The sequence below is a fragment of the Patiria miniata genome, unplaced genomic scaffold, assembly GCF_015706575.1.
Source record: "Patiria miniata isolate m_02_andy unplaced genomic scaffold, ASM1570657v1 HiC_scaffold_6, whole genome shotgun sequence".
NCBI classification, from domain to species: domain Eukaryota; kingdom Metazoa; phylum Echinodermata; class Asteroidea; order Valvatida; family Asterinidae; genus Patiria; species Patiria miniata.
In genome coordinates this window covers 17,318,831-17,342,718 of record NW_024037073.1, presented here as the reverse complement: position 1 = coordinate 17,342,718, position 23,888 = coordinate 17,318,831, and the positions used below count along the sequence as shown (strand labels likewise).

Below are 23,888 nucleotides of genomic sequence, written 5' to 3'. Positions count from 1 at the left end.
ATTAGGCAAACAATATGATTTATAAAATCTACTTTTTTTAAGAGACGGGCCTTCAAAAGGACTTTGTTTAAACTGAGATTTTATCGCTGGTGATGTTTGAAGACAATAGTGACGACGATTCCTGAAATCGCATTTTGTTTTGGACGAGACAGGTTTTAGGGTAATTATTTATAAATGGTTATATTATTTGAACGGATTGAGCAACTTCAGTAATTTTTTTCAACTATAAGTAGTTCTTGAAATTGGCTTTCCAGTCATTATTTATTTTGGTGCTACATATTTTTGTAAATATGAACTATAATTTTGCGGGTTTGGGTTCCGCTTTTGTTTGACTCACCCTGTCGTGATATGTGATATGTCTCAAAAGTATTCACTGTTGCTTGACAGGCATAATGCTTGTGTTGTTCAATAAAACAATCCTAATGTAAGTTATATCATATTCATTAAATAGGCATCACATCCTTTGCGTCATTTCAAAGTTTATTATTTTCACACAGCAGGAAGTTAATTCATCATAAATCAAGTAGTTTCATCAGAACCTTTCGTTTCCATTCAGGAAGCGAAACTGATTTAATATTTGATTATTTTTAGACAGCATCTCTCTTTGTTTGTTCACCTTATCGTTGCATTGCATAAAGCCACAGCGTGGTACCGACTCGCCCCACGCTTTATCACAGTGACATAAGTACCGGCAATATCTTTAACGCGACCATTTTGATCTCGTGATCAGGGAGAACGGCCAACGGTCCGGTATATTCAGTATAAAGTTATTGGAAGGTACGTGGAATCATTAACTTTTTGACCATTTGTAGTTGCGTGGGAAGCAACTGGGTTGCTCAAAATCTTAAGTAGGGTAGGCCTACATAACAACTAACCTGTTGCTGTACAGGGTGAGTTAAAAAAAAACCACGAGACCCAAATGTCGGGACTATTGTTTTAGTGAAGTTTTGCATGTAGCGTTTTCGAAATCTAGGATATGAAAGCCCAATCCATAAGCTTTGTTTTTTTGTACACAAATCATTCAAATCGAGGTACGGACTTTTAAACACAAGCATCGTTTTAAGGTTCTGTCCACGGATCACAAAAAGGTAAGTGTCCTTTCAGCAAAACGAAAACAAATCACATAAGGATGTGTGTGAATTGTTTTCGTTTTGCTGAAAGAACGCACACCTTTTGTGTGATCCGTGGACAGAACTTTAAAACGATGCTTGTGTTTAAAGGTCCTTAACTTGAAAAGTACATAAGTGATTCGAATGATTCTTATACTAAAAGAAAGCTTATGAATTGAGCTTTCATATCCCAGATTTTGAAAGTGCTACATTTAGTACTTCACTAAAACAATGGTCCCGACATTTGGGTTTGTCACAGAAGGATGTGTGTGAATTGTTTTCGGTTTGCTGAAAGAACGCACACTTTCTGTGTGATCCGTGGACAGAACTTTAGAAAGATGCTTGTGTTTAAAAGTCCGTAACTTGAAAAGTACACTTGTGTTTAAAAGTCCGTAACTTGAAAAGTACATAGGTGATTTGAATGATTCTTATACTAAAAGAAAGCTTATGAATTGAGCTTTCATATCCTAGAATTGAAAGTGCTAAATTTAGCACTTCACTAAAACAATGGTCCCGGCATTTAAAATTTTTTTTTTTTTACTCAACCTGTATATCAGCTCAGTGGATACTATACATTTTGAGGAAACAGAGAAAACGTATAATTATGCATAGTAATTTGGTTCTTGTATCTGGATTTCGCTGCTACACTGCAAAAACTGCAGTGTTAAATTTACACTATTGGTATCTATATAGGACCATCTGGTGTAACATTTTACTGGTGTTGTCCTATATAGATACCGAATGGTGTTAAATTAACACTACAGTTTTGGGTATTTGATACCAGTTCTATATCTTCATTTCGAGCAAGGTTTCTGTAATCAAATCGTCAGGTACTTCTCCGAGTAGTTGCAAATTACCCCACGTGGTTTTAACATTTTCAGCATAAGGTTATGTTAGTTATAGGGGTATACATCTTTAATGACACCAAGTGGCGCTCTTTCGAAATACATACTGTTTTCTTGAAGTTGATAAATATATTTTGCCACGTTTACAAAGTTTTATACCGACCTTGGGCTTTTCTGGAGGGGACCAAAAAAAGGATGTACGACTCTGTCCAGCGCGTAGACAGTGATGGGTTTTAAATTTTGAGTGTTTGAGTCCGCTGTATAATTAAATTGTACGTTATTGTTAATGTTTTCGCTTTCGTTAATATAGGTGTTCCCGGCCAATTTCCTAAAATGTTCATTCACTTCTGAAAATCGGCCATTCATTTTCGTCTGAATTTGAGAATCGCTTTGAACACGCGTTTCATTTTCGCTACCACAGCATTCGATTCCATTTCAGTTCAATCAATTAAGTGATTGAGCTGAACCTTTCGTCTATGTCCATTCAGATCCGTTTACAAGATTTCTTGTTTACTTTTAGAGGGCGATTTCAAACATTCACCATTCTATTTCACTTTTAGTTTAATGCCATCGGCACCAGATACAACTAGGGGTTTCTTTTTCATTGACCGTCAATCAAATTAGCTGTACGTAAAATCAATTTAGAAAAGGAATGCTTGCGTAAATGGATGCACAGGTAACGTACTTGGCCGTCTGTTTCTCAAAACCGAATGCACGGACAATGAAAACGATTAAACTTTCGTTCAATTGAAATGCGATAAAAGACGTACATTCAAATTCAGACGAAAACGAAAGACCGATTTTAGAAGTGAATGAACTTTTCAGGAAATTGGCCGGGAAAACCTATACTCATTGCCAACACCCCCACCCCAACCCGGATCCGCCAACCTCAAAGTTAATCTCGAATTTCTAGTGCATAAACGTATAACCGCATAACCTGCTACCATGGAAGTCATTTTGTTTGTTTCGATTCTGTGTGGTTCGGGCAAAGGTGTATTTACACGATAGTAAACAAACACCAATTTATCAGTTTCGTATCGGCCCTACATCACCAAAGATGTTCTTCTTTCCAAAACTCCATACAACTTTATAGCCTTTATCTAGTCGTCAATCAAGCCACTAAATTGAAGATCCTTTCACGTTGTTGGCAGCATACACTTGACCCTCGGTTTTGTGAACATGGCGTCTCGAATTGAGATCTTTTGTGCTTTGATTAAATAAAACTAGGCCTTACATCGCAAAGGCCTAGTTTTAACTTTGATAAAATTAGGACATAATGTTTGCAAAGTGATCGGCCCAGATTGCAAACGTTATCGCAGTGTTGTGCAAAGGATCAAACTTTAACCTCGGTGCATGCTTGGTACGCAGTTTTATATACCGGTACCGCTTCTTTATTTAGTCCATTTTAAGCTTCAAGTTTATTTGAGCACTTGGTCGCTTCCACGATACTGGTCGGGGATGCTACGGTGCGTCTTTGCATAACCTGTCTTTGCATAACCTGTCTTTGCATAACCCGTAACCTAACCCCTATCGATTCCGAAATTATCAATACGTAAACTTTGGCCTACTCGCCCGCACGATGTCTTTTTGAATAGTGAGTATCTTTTGTATTGCACTAAAATACACAAAAAAATTACCCTTTAGGGTTGAAACCCAAAAACAAAAGTAAGGACATTACATCTTCATTGGTGTTTTTCCCCCAAAAAATGCATTACAAGGTTGACCATCATTGACATTTAGAAAATGAACCATCAAAGATTATTCCCTTCTTTTCTGCTTTCCTGAATTCAGAGGTTTGATTAGTTGCATTCTGTGGCGGTCAACGGGATATCTCCATATTGAGTAGCCCAGCCATGGAGGACTTGCGTACAAACTCCAAGGCCCAGCTGGCGCTCGAGGACTCTGTCGCCTCCAAGTCGCCCAGTAAGATTCCCCTCATTTTGGTTGGAATCTTCGCTGCTGCCACCATTGCCCTAACGGCCACCACAAGTGAGTATAGAGCTCGAGCATTTTTTTTTTGGGGGGGGGGTTCGAAAAAACATTACACTATTTAGAAAGTTATCCCCCAAAACAGTTAATCTTAAAGAGGCCGGCAATTTACGGAAATTTACAAGGGGCCAATGCTGAATTTACTAAGCTCAAAACATATTTTCTTAGCAAAAGTAAGTTGCCAGCAATATACAATGTGGTCATGCAGTGTATGTTGCTCAAGGCTGATTCTCAGTGGCTTTTGCTTAGCACAAACATTCCCTAAGCAACATGGTCTGGCAACGCCCCTGGAAACATCCCCTAATTGTTGAGCAGATGATGGTGAAATTGCAACCACATTTTTTACTTGGGTTTGTTACCATAGTTTGTTTGTCAGACTTTAATGCTTACATGGTCATGAGTAAAAAATATTTATATATAGCACCATTGCACGTTTGTTTATTATATTACTTATGGCGGGGACCCATTAAGACGTTTCAATCACATCACTGGGTCGCTTTCGTCTTCAGAACTTGACGAGTTTGCTTATTTGGCTTGTTTTTGCAGTTGTTTTCGCACTGCAGAAGAACGACATTGCCGCCGAATTGGACGAAATGAAGGCACATAATGGGCAAGAGATGTGCACGACGAAGCAATGCTATGACTCTGGTAAGGCAGGGATTATGCCCGGCACTTTATCTGAATGCCCGAATCGCAAGCAGGCGACAGCATGAACGATACTGGCCCTGACATTATATCTCAGTGTTGACAATCAGTCTAAAAACGTCACTAATATTACAAGCCGCGTGTGTGACATGAACGTCGTACGCAAAATACCCTTGCCTGTCCATACTTGTCCCTCCTTAAAATATTCATAAAAACGGGCTGGTCATAAAAACGTACAAAGATCTATGTTGGAAATTAACAGCCAGTTTGAAAATAAGACGTGGAAAGTCGAGTAGTCAAGTGGAAAATAAACTGGACAATGACAAGAGACGTTGTCAACCACATACATTTTTAAACCTATCGCCCACTGAGGGAATGTCATAGTTCAGAGACCGCAATTTCATTGTTGAAAAAAAAAACGCAAAAAGGAACCATTTTTCACATCAGATGTAATTTTCTATTGAGCACGACTTTAAACGTGCCGGTATCCTGACATAAATTATCGGGTTGTTGGTTTCCTGATCAAAATTCTTCAAGGGAAAATATGTAGGTCTATCCTAACGACAGATGAAACACAGCAATCAAAAACTCAACCAATTGCTAAGATTGGAAACAGATAAGGGCAGGAGTCTTATATCGTGCTTTCTCTTCATTTGCTTTCAGCGTATGTTTACTTGGATAGTATGAATCAGAGCAAGAATCCCTGCGATAATTTCTTCGAGTACGCCTGCGGTGGCTGGGTCAAGCGATACACCGTACCAGAGGACCGGACTAGCTTCTCTACCTTCACTATACTGAGAGACGATCTGACGGACAAGCTCAAAGGTACAACATGTCAAAGAACACATGCTCACGAAAGCGACTGTCATCTTGCAATGTCGTCTCGTCCAATCTTCTCACATACTTCTACTGAAACTGATTTTCGGGTGTGTGACATGTCACAGTCATCTTTTTCATCCCCGTCATCGTCAAATTCCTTTTCATTGATTTCGTCTGTGTGACCATTAGTGTCACCGTCGACATGATAATCGTCGTCAAATTGTCACCGTCGTGGTTCGCCATTTTTCAACATTATCATGGCAACTGTTTCTATCATCGACATCGTCAGTTTGTCACTGATTTGTTGTGATATTTTTCTGATTGTACGAGTAAAAAGCTGTATAAGAATTGTCATTAAAACTGCCATGTTGGGCATTTCTTTATCAGTGCTATTTGAACGGAGTCCCGTTGCCGGCGAACCCTCGTCGTATCACATCGTGAGGAACGACTACCAGTCTTGCGAAGACATGGGTAAGTTGTCTCATCCACCAGACAGAGGAAAACATCCATTACGAATATACAATGTGTCTCAACAATGTTTGACAACATTTTACTTACAGAAGACAAATGAAAACTTCTATTAATGTCAACGCCGGGCTTTACTCACAGAGAGATATTTTGCGATTGTCGTAAGTCGTTGATATTCGTGAGCATCGTCAGCACTTCGATTGAACTAGAAAAGTATCTATAGTTATGCAACTATTTAAAGATTATAAGTTTCACAGTCATTTTGAGACTTTATCATTATCCAACAGACACCATCAACGCGTTGGGAGCCAAACCTCTGACGGACGTGCTGACTTCGCTGGGCGGCTGGCCGGTGCTGGGGTCTACCGCTGCCGGCGGTAACTGGAGCGCCAGCGAATTCGACTTCGAGAAACTCTGGGCCGCCCTCAGGGGCACATACTTTGTACAGCTGATTGTGGCCACGGACACCTATCCTGATCCTAGGAACACGGCCAAATACAAGTTGGATGTAAGCCCTTAAGGATACACACTCTTAAAAACCTCCGGGTCAAGTTCGATCCGGATTCCGGGTTTGATCTGACCATGTTTTCTTCTGGATCAGAACGACAATTTGTCGTGTTTGAGTGATATATCTCCGTCATAATATGATTTTGTGTGTGTCAATATAACACTTTCCCGACAGAGGACTCAGAGAAGTGTCAGTTTTGACCCACCGGGAGAAAGTGTCAGGTCAAATATATATATGGGTCGAATGAGACCCTGCCCGTTTAAGAGTGTATACTCGTAGTACTCGTATTGTTTTACTATACTTCCGAGGACAATGCTTTGTGTTTCCCTTTGTCCCATAGACTAAGGACACAGAGGACCGTTTCCAACAAAAGACCCAACTCCCGAGGATTGAAAGAATCTATTGTTCTCCCTTTGTGTGTCGGTTCTTAGGGGATAATGTAGAACACGTATACTAGTACATGTACATGTAATAAGATAAATTTATGGCTGTATTGTCAGTGCTAGGTATTGAATAGTTATAGTGTAACGTAAACACCAATATGATGATGTAAGATCGCTTAGCTTGGCAAAAGAAAGGATCTGTATGAAATTGGCACAAATTAATATACAAGATCAGTAAATGAGAAATACTTAATGTCGAAAATATTTTGTCTCTAAGTTTATGAAATGTTTGGATTACAAGTGAAGATGAAAAGAAATGGTTAAATCACAAAGGTAACCCTTGAGGAATCTGGCAATCCTACTGTACAACGACTCGGAACATGACACAAAATAGTGTCATTTTGACCCGGAAAAGTATCGTTTTGACCCGGAAAAGTATGAGGTCAAATATGACCCGGATTCCGGGTCGAATTTGACCCTGGACTTTTTAAAGTGGATTGGGGTCTAGCGGCAAATCATCCTTCTGACGAAGTCGTCTCCTTTCCTATTCTGCGGGCTGGGCCGGTTGCAGCTTGTGGTTTTAAAGAGCTGACGCTGTCAATATTTAGGCAAAATGGGTCGCCCTGCCCCCTGCTGTTATGTTCATTATTTTGTTGTAATGTTATTTGTAATTTTTGCTTCTTATCAGGCGTACACTCCTGGTTTCGTGGTACCGAAGGTCGACATCGAGAAGCCGCACTGGCGGGATGTGAAGACTTTGGTAAGGAATAGCCCGTGGTTTGCTATGACGTGTTTCATCGGAGAGATTATGTCCAAACAATAAAAAAGCGGATCAAAAGAAACCCAGATTTCTACAGATATTGCCGTGACTTTTGTTGTATTGTTGATATTGAAATGAAGCAGTCTTCCAGGAGCGCGTTAGTACGGCAGATTGGTGATGGGATTATTCATTTGATGATAAAAGCATGGCATTTGGCACACAGTCAGAGTATGTCATGGGAAAGATATATTTAGCCATAGGGCCATCGCAGATTTGTCCTTTGAAAAAATGGGGGTAAAAAAACATGCAATGTCAGCCATTTTGAAAAGTTTGAAAATTGCTTGTTATTCTTTCTATATTTTTTCATAGTTTTCATGGCCAAATATCTTCCCATGACATACCCTGACTGTGTGACAAATTCCATACTTTTATCATTAAATGAACAATTCCATCATTTTGTGCATCAATCTGCCTGACTAGGTAATATAGGGGTAACTACTGAAGAAGTCGCTGATTTGTTCAAAATGTGGCCATACTAGAGCAAATGTTATATTATTATAAAGCCTATGGTCTTGTTTATAATTGGTGAAAATATCAAGAAAATCCATCAATGCAAACCAGAGATATCGTTGGTTTTGTAAGGCTATATTATTTTCCTCCTGCACAATTAGAATCCTGTAGTTAAGGTAGTTAAAGGTCCTGTCAAAAGGGTCGACGTTGACGCTCGACCGATTTGCAATTAGAGTAGTTACCACGTGCTTTTTAATAATCTTCTTTGATGAACAATCAAATAAACACCCTTTTGCTGTGCTGTTTCTTCTTTTATTTATTTATTTATTTATTTATCCAAACACAACATGAAGGCCATGCAATATTTCAGGCACTGTGTAACACATCAGTAACCCAATAATTGGTATATACAAGTAATTACTACATGTGGCCATAACATTGTGTAGGTCGAAAAATACATAGCCTTACCGAATCAAAGATATCTCTGGTTTGCATCGTTGGATTTTCTTGATTTTTTTCACCAATTATAAACAAGACCATAGGCTTGAAAATGCCATAAAATTTGATATAGCTAGTCTGACCGACTTGATAGCTAGTCTGACCGACGAGAAAATCAGCGATTTCTTCATGCACAATGTTTATTGGAACACGCTGTATATCGGACGCAATGCAGACCGAAAACACGGTAAGCCGGCTAAAGAACGCGTGTTTTGTTTTTGTTATAAACTTTTATTTGCGTGCAACCTGCATTTAGTTTCGTCTACATCAGCATGTCATCAGTTCTACCCATTCACCATTTATAATACGACACTGCATCTGTATGATAACGGCATTAATTGTATTTCTGTTTTCCAGATTGACGAACCAGACGATTCTGAGGATTTGGGGATGAAGATTCTTTTGGATGAGAATTATTCGAAGGTATAGGTAATGATTATCTTAGCCCCCCCCCCCAATACCTATCATCAAACAACAGCCTACCTGTTAACGCGATAAGCTCCTTGCCATTCAGAAAGTGAAAAAAAGGCGTGGACCAAAAATTAAATCAACGCACATGGCATCTTTTTGGGGCAAGTTTCAAATTCCGTATGGCACGGCCACTGTATGTAGATCTTTGGCAAGCACATTGAGAGAGTGCTACGAAAACGTTCACACATTTGTGTATTTGCCTGCAATCGGGGACCCCTATTGTCCCTCTTTTGTTTGTACTTAAACTTTTTAGAAAGACCTCCCATATGTTTTGTACACGAATCCAAATTGGGGACCTTTCGGGAATTGGGGACCCTATTGTCCTCTATTGTTCAACGTCCCCTATTGACATATCGCGGTAGAATCGCGTTAGAATCGCGTCATCGCAGCTTGTGAAATATTGTCCAATTACATGATATAAAAATGGACACGGAACGCGCAAAATCTGAGACAAACAAAACTTAATGTACTAAAATTCCATAAGGTTGTTTAAGGGGCGTGGCTCAGTCGCAAACGGCAATAAGTCAATGGACCGATCCAGTAAGCTCCGCCCAGTGCGCACGTGGGCAAATTATCACATGCTCCTCTCCAATGCCACGCTGCATTTTCCTGCCGCGCGCATCATACGCGCGTGCACGCTTGTGGTCGGACTTTAGTGCACGCACGTCGGACATAAATCACGGCTGTGATTGGTCAGAACATCATGGGGCGGTGCTTACTGGATCGGTCCATTGAATGCAGAAACGAACTCCCACCAACTTGTCACGCCTGCGTCCCGTCATCGTCGCACTATGCAGTGCAAAGTGCACGGTGAAATTGCGCTTAATGGTGCTGAATTTGTAGGCCCTTCATGGTCTCATGTGTTTTTTGTTTTACCAAATTTTTGTTTCAGGAGAGGAAAGCGTACCTCCAGTACCTGATCGACATTGCCGTGGCTCTGGGGGCAGACGAGGCAGTAGCGAAGACGGATATGACGAACCTCATCGAGTTCGAGTCGCATATGGCTAACGTAAGACATTCGTAGACATTCGTCTTCGATTCTTTTCTTGTCAATGTTTGCTGTAAAGGGAAAATGGATTCAAAAATTGTATTTGTTGTTATTTCAAAAAGTTACTAGATCCAATTTACACATCTTGCAAGCTAGAGACGTATTTTAAGGGTGTGATATGATTCTGTTTTATGGTTATGGTGCTTTGGAAATATTTTCCATTTTCGTATGTATGAAGATTATGTGTAAAAAGGTAAAGGGTAAAGGGGATGAACCTGTGTTCACAGGAACGGAGTGCCCATCTCTCTTTCATTATCGATTGGGCCAGACTTATATGCTTCTGTGGGGGGATCGCCACACCTCCTCCACAGCGAGTCTGTTACCTTCCCAACATTGAATAATGCCGGTACCCATTTAACACCTGGGTTGAGAGGAGTAATTGAGGTAAAGCGCCTTACTCAAGGGCACAACACGCATGGCCACGGCAGGGCTCGAACCCACAACCTCACGATCATGAATCCTGTGCTCTACCGCTAGGCCACACGTGCCCAAATGTGTACGTAGATGTTAAATACTGTCATTGCAAAAATTAGGTTAGGTTACAAAAGTACTTCATTTTAAAATGATTCTCTTTAATTTTGTCTACAGTTGAGTGCGTTGCATCCAGACTCTGGCAATACTGAATACACCCTCAAGCAAATTGGAATGGATGTGGTAAAGATTTGACATGATTGCTGCGAGACATGGTCTCTTTTCCAGACTTTGTGTTGTTGTTGTTGACGGACATTTCAACTTAAACAGACATTTCATACAAATATCATGATATGAGTCGTGTTCAGACGCAACAAAGCCTATTTTTTCATATATTTAGAGTTTCGAGACAATTAAAATAAAACGAGACTTTTAGGTTTGCATGGTGGGCACGAACAAAGCATGGACTTTTTGCGGTAACACCATGTGAATATTATCTCTTTTGAGTTGTGTGGTTCTGAGAAGAACCATTTGGTTTAAACGTTTCGAGCAGTGTGCTCTGTTCGTCAGCAGGAGTTAAGATATAGTCCGATCAAATACGCAAAGTTAGCCGATTACAGTGAACTCCATTTTGTCCCTGAACACAACTCTTTAAAACTAATGATTATTTATCATCACATTTGCACATTAGGCCCAAAATGATCATCCCACCGCCAGGCGCGGTTCTAGAACCAATATTTTTTGGGGGCTAGCAGGGTGGATCCAGAATTGTTTTCAGGGAGGCATGCTGAAATGTAGACCGGTTATTTTCTCCAGACACTTAGGTCTCCGAAAATCAATAGGTGGGGGGTGGGGTCATGCCATATTTTCAATGGGGAGCGCCAATAAAATCCTAAAATCATTCACACTATATTAACTACAAATGCACCCTTGTCACGACTATTTCTTTAGGGGGAGACCGTTCGCATGTACATCACAATCCTTCTTTTTGCTAATGCAATTTCTTTTTACGGAATTTATTTGGGGGGGGGGGGGCTAGACAAAATTTTGGTGGGGCTAAAGCCCCCCCCAGCCCCCCCCCCCCCCCCCCCGTAGAACCGCGCCTGCCCACCGCACTTGTACCATAACACTGATTGCTAAGTTTTTTTTTTCAAGATCGACTGGAAGCGTTTCTATGAACTAATGTTGCCGGCAAGTGTCGTCCCAGGAGTAACAGACGACGAGCCCATCGTCAACTACAGGCCCAACTACATCGGTAACGTCACCATGTGGATAAAAGACCAAGACAACAGGTGGGTATACAATTTTCAAATTAACGACAATCCTGACCTAGAGTTCACGGGAAGAATCAGTTTAAAGAACTTTGAAAGTACTTCTGACACTTGAATGCCTTGCCATCAACATAAAATCCCCCAACCATCATTGTTTTGCTGAATGTTGCTTGCCGGGCTGCTAAAAGGGACTGGCTTTAAGTCGTAGCAGCCGCAGTCGATATTATGTAGATATTTTGGGCGGGCTTTGTTATAGAAGAGCCAAAAGGTTTCGTCCTGTGAGGCTAAAATATTCTGCGATAACCAGTCCTGCATACTTCTTGTAGTTGGAGACTCATCACTCCCCATTCTACTTCGGGAACATGCCATCCGACGAGGAATGGATAATCAGGGAAGTAATGTTGTGCTCAGAGAAACTTTGAGGAAAGTTTAGAATGATTTTTCTTTCCCGATCAGGGTCAAGGCCAACTACATGATCTGGCGTCTGGTGAGTCGGATGATCCCCTTCATGAGCGAGACATTCCTGGCCATCCGGCAGAAGTACCAAGAGGCAGTGGACGGCACGTCGACTCCCACGGCTCGCTGGAAGACATGCACCAACAACGCCAATGACCAATACGAGTATATCAGTGGTAGGATGTACGTGGATGACCACTTCCCTGAGGAGGCTAAACAAAAGGTATGAACAGCAAAGAGTGTGATTTCATAATGACCCGTGCACATACAGAGAGTAAGCGCACGTAGTTTTCCCCGCCCTATAGCAGGGCTCTCAAAAGTGTTTAAAAAAAAACTGGAGCCCATAGTATTAAAAATTATTGTAGGCGAATTGTAGACGAAATCCCATGAGAAATGCACACGGATGAATATTCTTGTTTGCTTTTTCCCCGTAGACGCTCGACATGATTAGAAATTTGCAGACGGCTTTCAAGTCCATGCTGAAAACAAATGACTGGCTGCAGGAGGCAGACAAAGGCGTGGCTGCTGAAAAGGTAAGGTCAAAGGTCATCAAGGTGATAGTTCGAAGGTCAAAGGGTCGTCATGAAGAACAGAGATCCTGAACAGTGTTTGCATGGGATGTATTCCTAACACGCCTTGTGCGAAACATGTACAATGTAATACTTCACACCACTGTGAAGTGGCCATCTCTAAAAAAAAAAAAAAAAAATGGTCATGAAAGGGCCATGCCGAGGTGTTTAAACTCGACTTTTTGTACAACATAAATCACGGCTGTGATTGGTCAGAATACCATGGGGCGGTGCTTTTAATACTGGATCGGTCAATTCAAGGCAATTACAGATAACTCAGCTGATGGGAAATCTCCTGAACTCTCGGATCAGATATATATATACCAATCAACTCTGATGATTTGTGTCACTGTGTAGTGGACATCAGATAGAAACCAGGCCCCTGTTACTGGCTTCAGTTAGTTTGATTCACAAAATATGACTTTACCAAAGAATAATTAATTTCAGCATGTGCAGTAGGCCTACAACTCTTAAAAGTGCCTTGGTCAGATATGACCTGGGTCATATATTTACCTGATTTTGTTTCGGGTCAAACTGACACTTTCCCGGCGGTAAAAACAACCAGAAAAGCCTGCCATTTTGACCCAGAGAGGTGTCGTGTTTTTTTGACTCTGAAAAGTATCAGTATGACGTCAAATACGACGCGACTTCTGGGTCAAATCTGACCAGAGACTTTTAAGAGTGTATCCTGCTTTTCGACTTATTTGAAATACATTTTTTTTTTGGTACAGATACTTTAGCAATCGTACAATGTCTGTCTGATAATTGCCTTTACCTCTTATAATTATTTTTAGGCGGATGCCATGGACATCGCCATTGGTTACCCAGAATGGATCAAAGACAACGCTAAGCTAGACGCGGAGTATGCCGATGTATGTAGCAAAAATAAAAGTTTGGTATTTTGGGGTGGCCATGGTTGTTAATTCCACCCAAAGTGTGGTGTCGGGTAGCTAGGAGTGCATGATGTTGTCATGCATGTTTTTGACAAAGAAAAATTACCTTTCAGATAAAAATGTGGGTTAAATCGAGGCCTCATTTTCTCTGCATGAGGATATAGTGTGCTGAAGGGGGTTGCATTCAATGTACTTTCTTGGAGTTTGTAGTCCTAGATGGCAAGTTGTGGTGTTGAGTCTGCTCGCTCTTTTTTTTTTACGGAATTACCAAAGTAACGAATCAAGCTGAAGCTGCTTTCGTATCAGCACTACGTGGTTTAAAGGGAAAATACAACATTTGCAAACATCAAAAAATAAAACTACCAAATCATTTTGAAATACCTTGCTGGACTGTTAGTGAATGACAGTGTAAAGCATCCTGTAAAATCATGGCACCTGGTATACTGTCATTTTTAATAAAAGTGGTAGTTTTGTATCAATTTCCAACGCTGATCGGCCGATCAGCGTTGGAAACAACTGGCTCTTTTTCAAATACTGGCCCCAATTGACCATCGCACTTGTTTGCAATCGATTACAAACCTATGAACGAGTACAAGCCAGCTAGGCTGGTTCCCTGACCTTACAATTCCCCAATGTATGTAAACTGCTCTGTTTCTTCTTATATGGAGTCAGGGAACCAGACTACAGGAAAATGATCGTTTTTCTTGGTTTTTATAGCATTTTCGAACCCAAAACCTAAAAAAAGTCAGTGTAACTATATTTGCTATATATTTCCAACCCCCCAATTCCATCCATTTCTGAAAATTACAGCAAAAGCAAATGATGTATATTCCTTAAGCTCTCACACCCATTCCAGTATGTGCGTAGATCGCATTCTGGCACTGTATAAAGATCGCAGAGAACTGGGAGGTCCTCTTTTAGCCAAAACGGCAAGATGACTGGTATGCGATTGTCTCTTTCCCTGCCCAAAGCTGACTGCCAAGGACGACGAGTATTTCCAGAATAGCCTGAAATTCCGCAATTGGACAGCCCAGGCTGAATTGGCGCTCTTACGTCAAGACGTGGACGTTGATAATTCACTGTGAGTAGGTTTCGAATGTTTGGATATTAGGTATAAGTTTGCAGTGTTACGATCTCAATTTCTTACATTTTTGCTTCGAACAGCCTATGTGTATAGCTCCCTAAGGAACCAGCTGTCTTTTGCCATTGGAAAGTTGTGTGCTGGCTTTAGGTTCATTGATGAACAACTGTAGGCCTAGATATAATCTTTTTTTAACGAAGAATGGTTTTGTCATGTGTATGAAATATTTAAAAGAATTCAATTAGTTTCAGAGTTAACAGTGTCTACTTTTTTTTAATGGACGAATTCTGTTCTACTCTTAGGTGGTCTATCGTTGGGCCGGCCGTCGTCAATGCTTTCTACAGTCCAACCAGAAATGGAATTTGTAAGTTAATGCTGCCTTTCTTTAATACACCCATCGAATACAGAAGACAAACCTACGTCATAGCCACCACATCGCCCATTATCACGGAAGGCCATGAGACAAAACACACACGCACAACCTAACCACCATTGCAGCAACACATTACTTTTTGAATGAGTCCAGATAGCAACCAAACACTTCATCTATTTTTTTATCTAAAAAAAACCAACTAAACGAATAAGTAAAATAACTCACAACTTAGTCCCACAAGAGCCAATTCACTCACCAATTTAACCAACCCTTGCAACCAACCAAGGGAAGCTATTGGTTGGCGGTGGCCGGAACTATCCCTCCGACTGACCATCCGACCGACCGACTATCCGCTCCGTTCACAAGTACCCACTAACCGGCAAAGCAAGCACAGTTGGGGGTGACCACTGAACCGACGCCATCTTGCCTGACTGGTGTACGTGCGTCACACACAAGGAGCAGGTGCTCGTCAACCAGCGAAATGTCCCGCCCATGGGACGTCGTTGCTAGGTAAAAGGGCGCCCTCTTTGTTGGCGCACGAAGCCCATACAGACCGTTTGCTGAGAAATGAGCATAATCAGCGCATCATCTAGCCCACTGATACCACCACCCGCCCACTGATCAACCAACCACGAACACGCCACCAATCGTGTAAACTTCCTGATTTGTTTTCTATAATAGTGTTCCCTGCGGCCATTCTCCAACCGCCTTTCTACCACAAGGATCTTCCCTGGTAAGTAACAATCACTACAATCTTCTGAATATCACAATATGTTTCAATTTAGCGTTTCCAGACTTATCCCATTTGTGTGAAATGAAGTGAACAAATGAAACTGTTCATTAGGTAGACATTTCAATGTCTCGCTACTGTCACAACTCCTATTTAGAGGCAAAATGTATTGTCGCAAACACGCTAGATCGATTTAGCGTGGTCCAAAACATAAATATACCAAAATTCGTGGGCCAGTAGATAAGAGAAAAGTGTGGTTACATTGCAATTTTTTTGCACAACCCTATAGGAATGCCCCATAAGGGACAATTTCCCGTAAGTTTAAGAACCATAGCAATTAGTAAGCTTAATATTTCTCAACTTGCCGTTGGAGTAATCTTCTCACTAACACAAACCAGTTTTCTTTATGGTATTTCAGGTACTCCAATTATGGTGGAATCGGTGTCGTCATTGGGCACGAGATAACCCACGGTTTTGACAACAACGGTAACTTTAGCCTACGAAGTCAATAAAGATTATGATAACTTTGGGGAAATCTGAGTGAATTTTTAGCAAAAGGTCTGCATTTTAAACTTAAAGAAGACGATGCAAAGGTATAGATAGTAGATAGTAATGTCCCTGTCATGTACTAAAAACGTCCTTTCTATGTGGTTTTTCGGAGTCTTTTACTTTGTTTTATTTGCCCTTAGATTTAGCTTTTATTTAGAAGCCGAACATAACGTTGAGGACAAACATTGTATTGTACTAACATTGATGAGAATATTGTTGAAAAAACGACGTTACAGTTTAATAAAAAAGGGGAAGACTCTGTATTTGTAAGCATTATGACTCATCGATTGATGGGAGACTATTTCCAAGACAAATAGTTCCAATACCAGTATTACTTGGTCTATTTTCACAGGGAGGCAGTACGACAAAGACGGCAACTTCGTTGTCTGGTGGAGTCAAGAGTCCATCGACAATTTCTTGCAGAAGGCGCAGTGCATCATCAACCAGTACTCCGGATTCGTCATGCCGGAAAACAATAGACACGTAGGTTTCGCTTTAAGCTGGTTCTTGAGATATTGCGGCCACAGTATGTGGGCGCTGTTTCCCTTTAATGTCACCACCATATCTTGAAACAAATTCCATTGGATCATTTTTTCAATGGCTTTCTGTTTCTGATAAATTAATTGAGATGTTACATCCCGTATGTGTGCAATAAGAGGCACACGTCAAGGAGAAAGTTGGAAAGATAATTAATATAATCTTATCAATCGAATCTTATTGGGGGAGTGTGGTCTAGTGGTTAGGGTTCGTGACTCGTGATCAGAGGTCAGGGGTTCAAATCCAGCTGCTGGCCAGATGTTATGTCTTTGGGCAAGCCAGTTCATCCCCACTTGCCTCTCTCCACCCAGGAGTATAAATTAGTACCGGCATTAGCTGGGGAGTAACCTGCGATGGACTAGCATCCCGTCCAGGGGGAATAGAAATATCCCTAGGCCCACATATCAATTATCATAAAGGGAAAGACTGGTTGCACGTTTGAATCTTTGTAAAATTACACGTTCTTCACGTCTTTTGTTATTGTTTTTCACAGCTGAACGGAGAGCAGACGCAGGGTGAAAACATTGCTGACAACGGAGGCCTGAGAGAGTCCTACAAGGTATCAACATGACTTTGTGTATACAATCCCTTAAAATACACACATTGCAACTCTATGTTATTTTACAGGTCATTTTGAAAACCCAGGACATTTACCGAATCTTTTTCCCCCGACATCTCGGTCACCAATATTAGGGCACATATCAACTTTCCTCGTAAGATTCCTCGAGTAATGCAGACTATCTGTTGCGTTCGGGGGAAATTGGGATTACAATCGACATGATTTCATAATTTGAAAACACCTGCAACCTCCTTAAATATCGTCACTTTAATGAATGATATTTTTTTTCATGTTTCTTCTTTAGGCCTATATGGACAACATACCCAAGCAACCTCGTCTCCCTGGCATTGACTTCACTGAAGAGCAGATGTTCTTCCTGTCATTTTCCCAGGTAACAATGAAAACTGTTCCATTCAGCCCCGCCCACCGCACGCGTGCGCATGCTCGATGCCATGCTGGGCGTGTCATACGCAAATTCACGCTATCAGGCATTTCTTGGACAATTGTGATTTGTCAAAACATCGGTAGATCGGTCTGTTATCAATTTTCAACTTCTTATGTTATAGCAAAAACAAAAATTTAGAAACCGATTCACGCCCCAATTGAAAGACCCCGCCCATGGGCATCGCCCCCCCCTTGCCCCTCCCCTCGCGACGTCCATGACCCCGCCCATTCAAACATCGTGTGAATTGATAAGATTAATTCTCTCTCTCAAAAAGGTTTCATTGTGAGGTTTGACAATGACCAAAGAATAGTGCCAATATCCGTGCACTCAAGTTTTCGCGTGCATACATTCCTCTTGTGAGGAAGTAGAGTTTGAATAAATTGAAGTAATCGTGCAAGTAGATTTATCAATTTTTTTGTTTAAATTGCTGAATTCTTCCTCCTCCAATCAAGATTTGGTGCAGTGTGTTCAAACCTGAAGGAGTGGATAACTACATCGACAATGGAGTGCACAGTCCTGGCCGATACAGGTATGTTTAGGTGTTTCAAAACCTCGGGCTCTCGTCTGCGATTTCGACCCCTGTCTCGCTGACGTTGAGTCTAAGCAGACTATAGGAATTGTACATGAGATCATTAAAGTCTATAATATTGAGGTCACAGGTTTGAGAGTTTCCGTTTGGGTTGGACTTGAAACGTTTCTAGTGTCACACTATAGGAGGCAAAGCCAGAGTAGACGCCGTGGTTTCGAAAATTGCCCATGTCTTACTGCACACCAGGATTCAGGGGATTAAGCAGCCCGGAATGAAATTCTCAAGGCACAATGAAAAAAAGTGATATAGGCTAGTTTATAACATGCTATAGTTTCCCACATTAGCCCAGTGATGTACTTGGCGCTTCAAATTCAAAGTTTTATATAAATCATGAAAGTATATGTCAGTATGATACAGAAAATTACCAAATTAAAAAAAAAAAATCCGAAGCAATAAGCTTGTCAGAGAAAACTGCTTATCTTATTTGACATGTTAAATCCCAATATTGCAAGAAATGGTTCTACTGGCTGAGCTTTAGGGTCTAAACGTTTATTCTGCGACAACGCAGGTTTAAAAGTTGAAACAAAGAGGAAAAAGGTCATTGCAAATCGAAGTACAGGCCTGCAAACCGTTTATAAACATTCGTTTACGAAAAAAGGAATGATCGACGTAGTAGCACTAATTTTACCAAATGAAAAAAACAAGAGCTACAACTTTATTTCAAAATTTACAAATTCTAGAGCTTTAATTAACCGTAAGTATAATCGTTTCTATAAAAGTGCATTTGCAAAAATGATAACTCCATCTCGCCTTATCTTTCTCCTCCGTACAGAGTCATCGGTCCGCTTCAGAACAACGAGGCGTTCAGCGCTGCGTTCAACTGTCCGGCTGGAAGCTACATGAACCCGGACACCAAATGCAAAGTCTGGTACTAACTTCCTCCAAGGATAGACCTTATGTGTGGCGGTCATCTTAGAGGGCATCATTTGTTGTTTTAATTCAGTAACAATGAATGCACAAAAGGGCCACTCATGCGTATCCCAGCAAAACAAAACACATTGCCTAAGATGGCTGCTTAGCGTTCATCGTAAGAAACATTCCATTCTTCATTTGTAAAACATCACAATTGAAAAGCAAATTACAATTGAACTTTGAACAGATTTTCTAATTGGGTTGAAACTTGATAGAGCTTTTCATGATTATAGTCGTGTTCCCTAACGTGGCGCACTTCGAAGCTTACCCAAATTTCCTCGTGTAGTGTTGCCAAACCTCTTTGTTGACAAACCTCAAATTCATGCAGTAAAATACTGGCACTTTTACCTTATTAATGCGTGTTATTTAACCTTTGTGAACAATTTCGGTTTCGAAATTCAAAAACGGTAGCGTCCGGAAATTGGGCACAAATTGGCGGAGTGTTCCCTAACGTGGCGCACTTGAATAAATCTCGAATCTTGATAAATCTTGATAAATTCTGATAAATCATTATTATCTCTACTTACATACCCAGCCAGATGTTTGTCAGAAAATTATTTTCTTATGTTTCGGGGCATTTTCACAGGGTTCACTTTGCACTTGAAAATAAAATCGGCAAATCACGCCAAAATGAATTTTTCGTCTAACTTTTTAACGGTAAATAAACTCGCAATTTATGAACGGGATTGTTAAGAACTTGATGAAATTTCAGTTTCTGTGAAATTTCAGTTAAAACTTTTGCTGTAGCTAGGCGCTACAGGCGAAAAATCAAAGTGCGCCACGGTAGGGGCCGCGCCACGTTAGGGTACATCAACAGTATTTGCATTTATCCCAAAAGTAACCTACATAATTATTATCAAAAAAATTAATTGAACTACAGATCGTTCCGGTACTATAAATACTGCAGTGGAATTGTTCCGTCCGGCTGGCTGTAATTTAAGACCAACCAAGTAATGTAGGTAATCCCTATACGATCAGTCAACAAACTGATTTTTGGACATAAAGAGTTCTAGTGCTATATCGACGAAATCTTAGGGTACAAGTTGCATACGACAGAGCTGAAACTTCAACAAGTTAGGCTTTAACATGGTTCTTTGAATTTTGAGAGGTGTTGTCGTTTGAAGCGCACGACATGCATGAAAAGCAAATGATCCTAATATGCACTAAAACCTTTATACTGTTCTGCCCTGTAAATCTACAGGGGGTCCAAAATGTGTTTGGGATGTACCATAATCTTGTTTAAGATGTACTCTAATCTTAGTTACTTGTCATTGCCATCATTATCTAAAATTGATTTTATAATATTTGAATTAAAAACAAATCTATTTTGAAAAAAGTAGTCTATTTTTAATTATTTATTCATTGTGATAATTGTGTCTGTCTACAATTGAAAAAAATATATATTTATACGCTAAGTGAAACTAGCAGTGTAGTTGTATTCTCATTTTCAGCGTTTTCTCTTCCGATTAGTGTTAGTCGTGACAGCAGGCGTTGTAGGGTTTAGCGAACTTAGGTTTTACATTCAATGGCTGGGCAGTGCCATGGTGTCCGACGTGCGGTTTGGGCAATAATTGAACACGCTGCGTAATAAAAGTTGTAATGGTAAAGTAGATTTTATTTTAATTCCGACAATATGTATCAATTAGTTATAGGTTACTATGATGATATAAGAAATTCATACAATGTTTTTGTTGTAGTACAGGATCGGCCCAAACCCCCATGGTGTCCGACGTAGTCGACTAATTGGTTTTTTTTAAGTTAACATATTAAATATTTAGTTAAATGTAACAGCTGAACTGTTCAACACTGTCAAACTTTATTTCATTAATAAGCTTCAAAATGATATACATGTTTCATTTGTGGCATTTTGATTTTGTAAAGTTTTTGGCGTTTAGATTTATTTGGATTATCCGGCTGCCACGCTGCCACTAAGAGTGACTTCTTTCTTTAATAGAAAATGTGTTCACATGGGGGTAAATCTCACACTTTAGTATTTCATAACTGGGCTACATAATTCGTCGTAGTTTGAAGTGCAAATGTACTACGAACTCTCGTTAGAACAGGCTTTACGTTTTGCAGGCACCATTCCGGGGGGGGGGGGGGTTGAGAAAATCCAGCTGTCAATTTTTGTTTCATAGAAATTCCTTTAAATTATTGCGACCCCCCCCCCCCCCGCTCTGACACCCCCAAAAATTATACTGGTAATATTGTCTGCCTGTGCAAAAACACAAGGACAGAGCCAGTTTGGTTGGGGGTAGTTAGGGGGTATTTGTACACTATTCTGTAATAGGGCCTATATTGTAAAGAATCGTCGGATTTGTCAGAGAGCAATGGTGTGACGTCATTGTTATTTTCTTATGAATAAACATCGAACTAGCTGAAAAATCATGATCCATTGACGAGTGCTGCAGATAAAAACACTGTTCTGACACCACATTATACTAGGGGGCGCTCTTCAGCATATAGAATTATGTATATTCGCGCTTACATCAAAACGGTTCATATTTTAACAATTTTTGTACTTTGTTTCTCAACTTTTCAATGCTATTGTATACATTTGGGTTGTTGGGATGCTCGAAAAATACCTCAAAATCCGCAAAGTAGTGGGGGTGGTAATTCAATAGCCCACCCCCTCCTTCGCTCTAAACCTGGGGAGGGGTATAATATTATACTCCCCCTCCTCCCGATTTACGCCCCTGTGCACAGTCCAGGACTGCGAGATCGTATTTCTGTGGCATTTGGGAGAAATCGGGCGGCCCCCTGTAAAGTGCCCATAGAAGGGTCGTGGAGGGGTCTGCAAGCTCAAAGACCAAATGGCTTACTTTCACTCTCTAGCTAATTTTCGATTTAGAAAATACAACAAAAACTTGCAGAGGGTATATAAACTCTGAATTATATGTATTTTTTTATTTACACAAACAATCACAGGAATTTGCGTGAAGCATGGCTAGTTTCAATAAAAGCCAGTGCTATTCCTTTCATAACTAATTCTTGTATAGCGCCCCGCAATCCATCAAAAATTGACGCTCAAGGCTTCAGGGGAAAGGTATTAACAATTGCCTTTATTCAAATATACAAATAAAAAAAAAATGCCGGCAACTCCTGGCAGGTATAGACAACCTTGCCACCAGTTGTCATGGCTGAGGTTCATTTGCTTTTGGGTCAAGCATTGTGTGACTCCACTGGCGCCACAATGAAATGCGCAAGTTGCAAATTTACGTCATCACAGTCACCCACGCGCCCACAATACTGTGGTGGCAGAGCTTTATTTTAAAGGGGTGCACCGATTACAGAAGAAAAAAACTGTATCTGCAGCATTTAGAATACTTTACACAGGCGTTGCATATGAACCATTCTAACGTTAAACTATTTGTTACTGTCACCCATTTGGCGGGCGTGGCTTAACTTCTAGACGATTTATGGAAGCACCTTGATTCAAGCGAGGCCCAACTCGTCATTTATGGTGGTAAAAACACATTCAGCATTTGTTAACTATATTTTTTTGTCATAATATACACTTGTATTAAAGGCCATGTTACAGGTATATCATTTTGTCCCTTTTATGGTGGCGTCAACATAATTGCACATAAAGTCAGTTTCTCGTTGTGGTTTATTTGATAATTTGTGATGAATGCTCTATCCTATCTCCATTTGCCAATTCCCTGGATGGTATCATTGCTAATGTTGCTGGTATCATGACTTTGGGCGTGATTCCTGCCATATGGCATCGTTAATGGCTTCTAACAAGCGCCTTCTGATTAAAAATAGACATTGACAAATTGGGATACCGCCAACATTTTGCTGGATAGCTCTGTAGGTAGAGCACTACAACAATAATCCGGAAGTCGCAGATTCAAACCCAGTTGTAGTTATTTTATTTGCTTAACTTTGAAAACAAAACCACAGAATATTGGTGCAAAAACTTTTTTTCAATGTAAGATGATGTTTCAAACCGCCAAACTCACTGGTTTGGCTAAATCCTGCTGCTGCACAATTTTAACGTGTTTTTAGATGGGGTTACGATCGAGTATATATAAGCTTGCTTTATGTGGCCTCTCTGGGCTCCCATATATTTTGCACTAAATGTAGTCGGGCAACATTTGCAGATGAGACGGTGTTGTAATTTTGTAATTATGCGTCTGGAAGCCAGACTGAGATAGCGATGGTCGTGTATCTCTGATTTTTGTCTTGACTATCCAAACTTCCCTAAGAATGATCATGTCGGTCCATATCATAAGTGGGTGCAGAATGGGAGACTTTTGAGACGTTGGTGGCAGCAAACATACCGGTCCTTTTCAATAGTTACGCCATGTTTAATCTAAAGCGCGCATGCTCAATAGGAAGCGAATAATGGGGAAAAAAAGGACCGGTGTGTTTGCTGCCACCAACGTCTCAAAAGTCTCCCATTCTCAAGCCTTATGGCTTTTATACATAGGTCACCTCAAGCTCCAACCTGAGGG

The 23,888-nt window shown here is 40.5% G+C and overlaps 1 protein-coding gene across 1 annotated transcript; it reads left to right on the top strand.

Moving 5' to 3' along the window:
- Positions 1–680: 680 nt before the first annotated feature.
- LOC119743100 (neprilysin-4-like) lies at positions 681–19,700 on the top strand. The gene is made up of 23 exons (XM_038219453.1): positions 681–777; positions 3,746–3,943; positions 4,490–4,591; positions 5,252–5,413; positions 5,795–5,878; positions 6,163–6,383; positions 7,455–7,526; positions 8,892–8,957; positions 9,898–10,014; positions 10,642–10,707; positions 11,620–11,756; positions 12,192–12,414; positions 12,626–12,724; positions 13,555–13,632; positions 14,625–14,734; positions 15,037–15,098; positions 15,789–15,840; positions 16,256–16,323; positions 16,739–16,869; positions 17,417–17,482; positions 17,787–17,873; positions 18,380–18,456; positions 19,289–19,700. The coding sequence occupies exons 2-23, from the start codon at positions 3,808–3,810 to the stop codon at positions 19,389–19,391; spliced, it is 2,319 nt and encodes a 772-aa protein (XP_038075381.1). The 5' UTR covers positions 681–777; positions 3,746–3,807; the 3' UTR covers positions 19,392–19,700.
- The last annotated feature ends 4,188 nt before the right edge of the window (positions 19,701–23,888 follow it).